Below are 2500 nucleotides of genomic sequence, written 5' to 3'. Positions count from 1 at the left end.
GTAGACAGATACATACATAAATATGAATGCACAACATCCATCCATCCACTCATCTATGCATCCATCCTTCCATCCATCCATCCACATGCAAAAAACATTAGTTGAGCAAACCTATATAAAACAACAGAAGCAGTTGTAGTTCTTACTACTATTACTGTTTCAACTTTATTCCTATCATTTTTTCCCAGAAAAAATTCATATCACTGTGAACCTAAAACTTATCATAATAAACAAGTTCGTTTCTATTTAGATATTATCCCTTTGATTCTCGCAGTTTGCTGTAAGTGGATATTGAGTTATAAAGTGGAGCAATGTACGCAAAAACGGGTGTAATTTTGCAATATGTACAAATAAACTAGTATTGCAAATGCCAATACCTACCATCTGGCGAAGTTGAGTGGGAATATGATAAAGGAAATGTAAGACAAAAAAATATATATGTATAAATATAATATTGGAGAACAGTAAGCTTTTCATTAATTAACTGACATCATCGCCCCAATAATACGATACAAAAAAAGAGTAAAGTCATAATTTCCTCTAATAACAACTTAGCTATGGACATATCGCTATGAACATCATCAAATACCATAAATTAACATTCTGATGATGACATATTGAAATTTCAAATTACAACAACAAAAAAAAATGTTGTCTAGGTCAAGGTCTAAGGCAATTTCTGATCTTGGCTTGGGATACAGCTTCGATTGTGTTTATATACACATTAAAAACACACAGGTCATAACAAGCGTAACATTTCCATGAAATATAAAAAACAGGGGAATCATTGTCAAAATCATAACATAACATATCTACACCCAAGATGAAAATTCAGGCCATACGAAACACAAGCGAACGCATCGGAACACCGTGTACTTACATCTTCGTATTCAACTTCGGCATATTACTGAAATCAGCGACGAAATCCCACACAGCTTTGGGTTCTTGGTTGGGTATGAACAGTTCATACGTTCTTAGTTGCTTTCCTCTCTTCAGCGTTAGGAAAATGAGGACGACACACCCCAAAATAAGAGGCAACTTGCGACGTATTCGTAATCCTACCATCGTTAAGTGTTAAAAGTGAGTGATTCGGACGCGTTGAGGGAAGGGATGCCAGTTGTAGCCATATTAGCTTTATTTATGCATTTAAAAGGGGGACGCAGAATTTAGATAAGGATGCAGATAGTCAGTCTAATTAGTCCTCATTTGAATCATAATTTTAAGCGCCCATCAAGGAAACAGTAATTTAATTCCAGTTCCCACATCGCTCCATAGAAAAAAAAAGAAAAAAAAATACACGAGCCTAAAAAGATCGAAATTAAAAATCCCCCTTGCTTAATCATACTGTCCTACACACCGCAGTACCTTCCAAAAATAGAAAAAACCTATGAGTTCCATTATCAGAACGACTAATCCCAAATCCCTTTCCTCAGCGGGAGACGAGCATTCCACATAAACAGAGTGCGCCCGTATCCTCCGGTCCTCCCACAGCCGCCCCCGTTTTCTGTGGAAGATCGAGGAGGAGGTTTCTTGTCGTATTTTCAAGCTCCGATGTGCGAACGATGTATGCGTAAGGAGGCGTGCCTTAGATAACGCGACAGAGGAGCCAGAGGAGGGGGTCGAGGTGGCTCTCATCAGAATGGCTCCTTAATGGAATAAAGGGAAGCCCCACGACATGAGCAGCCTCGACTCCAGGGGGGGAAACCTGCTGCTGGCACTGAGTTGGCCCTGTTAGTCTGGCACTGGCACTCGTAGCTCTCTGGCGGTGGCACTCTCGGCGCTTGTGACTTGGCCCAGGTAGTTTGTCACTGGCACTCGCGGCTCTCTGGCACTGGCACTATAGGCTCTCGTGAGGTTACCATGGCAGGCAAAGCGAGTACTCGGATCCTCCTGGTGACGGCCAACATCGCCTCGTGCTTTGAACAGGTGAGGTTTCAGGGAACAGGTGAGAATTCCGCCTCTCTCTGTCCTGGGGAGGGGGAACGGTGCACCTTTGCTCCTCTTCCTCTTCTAAAATAGGTGGAAGATTGTCAAAAAAAGTGGTTGGGTTGAGGAAGGGGAGAGGTCATATACATTTTTTTTTCTGTGTTAGGAAGTATAGGTCAGATTATTTGTTAATGAAGGATTTTATGATTCAGCTTTATGTGAACTATTACCCTACTCCCCCCCCCAAAAAAAAAATATATATATATATATAGTTTCAAAATAATAATTAAGGTGAATTTCCCTGATCTCAAGCTCAAACTTCCGATTCAGAAGTGAAATCATATCTCCTTTAAGACGTAAATCTTGACGAGAACCTAATTAGAGGTGAATAAAGTGTGATGCTGGTTGAAATGCGCCAGAAAAGTTATCTTTCTTTGTAAATGAAGAAATATGAGAGGAAATAGTGTGAGTGTTGAATGAACTTCAGTAGCAAGTGCATTAGTTGCATTTTTGCTAATGGAAAGTGTTTCTGTGCTTGTATATAAAGTGTTTTTTGGATGTGCATACATCTAAT

The 2500-nt window shown here is 40.0% G+C and overlaps 2 protein-coding genes across 2 annotated transcripts in view; one reads left to right on the top strand and one right to left on the bottom strand.

Moving 5' to 3' along the window:
• LOC119574493 overlaps positions 1–1471 on the bottom strand; it is a gene marked incomplete in the record, with an annotated part of 30862 nt that extends 29391 nt beyond the window's left edge. Inside the window, 1 exon segment of the mRNA XM_037921742.1 lies at positions 881–1471. Coding sequence (XP_037777670.1) covers positions 881–1065 — 185 coding nt within the window.
• A 28-nt stretch (positions 1472–1499) lies between these two features.
• Positions 1500–2500, top strand: part of LOC119574013 — a 29437-nt gene continuing 28436 nt past the window's right edge. The window contains exon 1 of the mRNA XM_037921109.1: positions 1500–1926. Coding sequence (XP_037777037.1) covers positions 1861–1926 — 66 coding nt within the window. The 5' untranslated portion in view covers positions 1500–1860. The remainder of the gene's footprint in view (positions 1927–2500) is intronic.

The sequence above is a fragment of the Penaeus monodon genome, chromosome 6 (assembly GCF_015228065.2).
Source record: "Penaeus monodon isolate SGIC_2016 chromosome 6, NSTDA_Pmon_1, whole genome shotgun sequence".
NCBI classification, from domain to species: domain Eukaryota; kingdom Metazoa; phylum Arthropoda; class Malacostraca; order Decapoda; family Penaeidae; genus Penaeus; species Penaeus monodon.
Note: the sequence above shows the minus strand (reverse complement) of the source record. Positions and strands in the feature narration are given on the sequence as shown.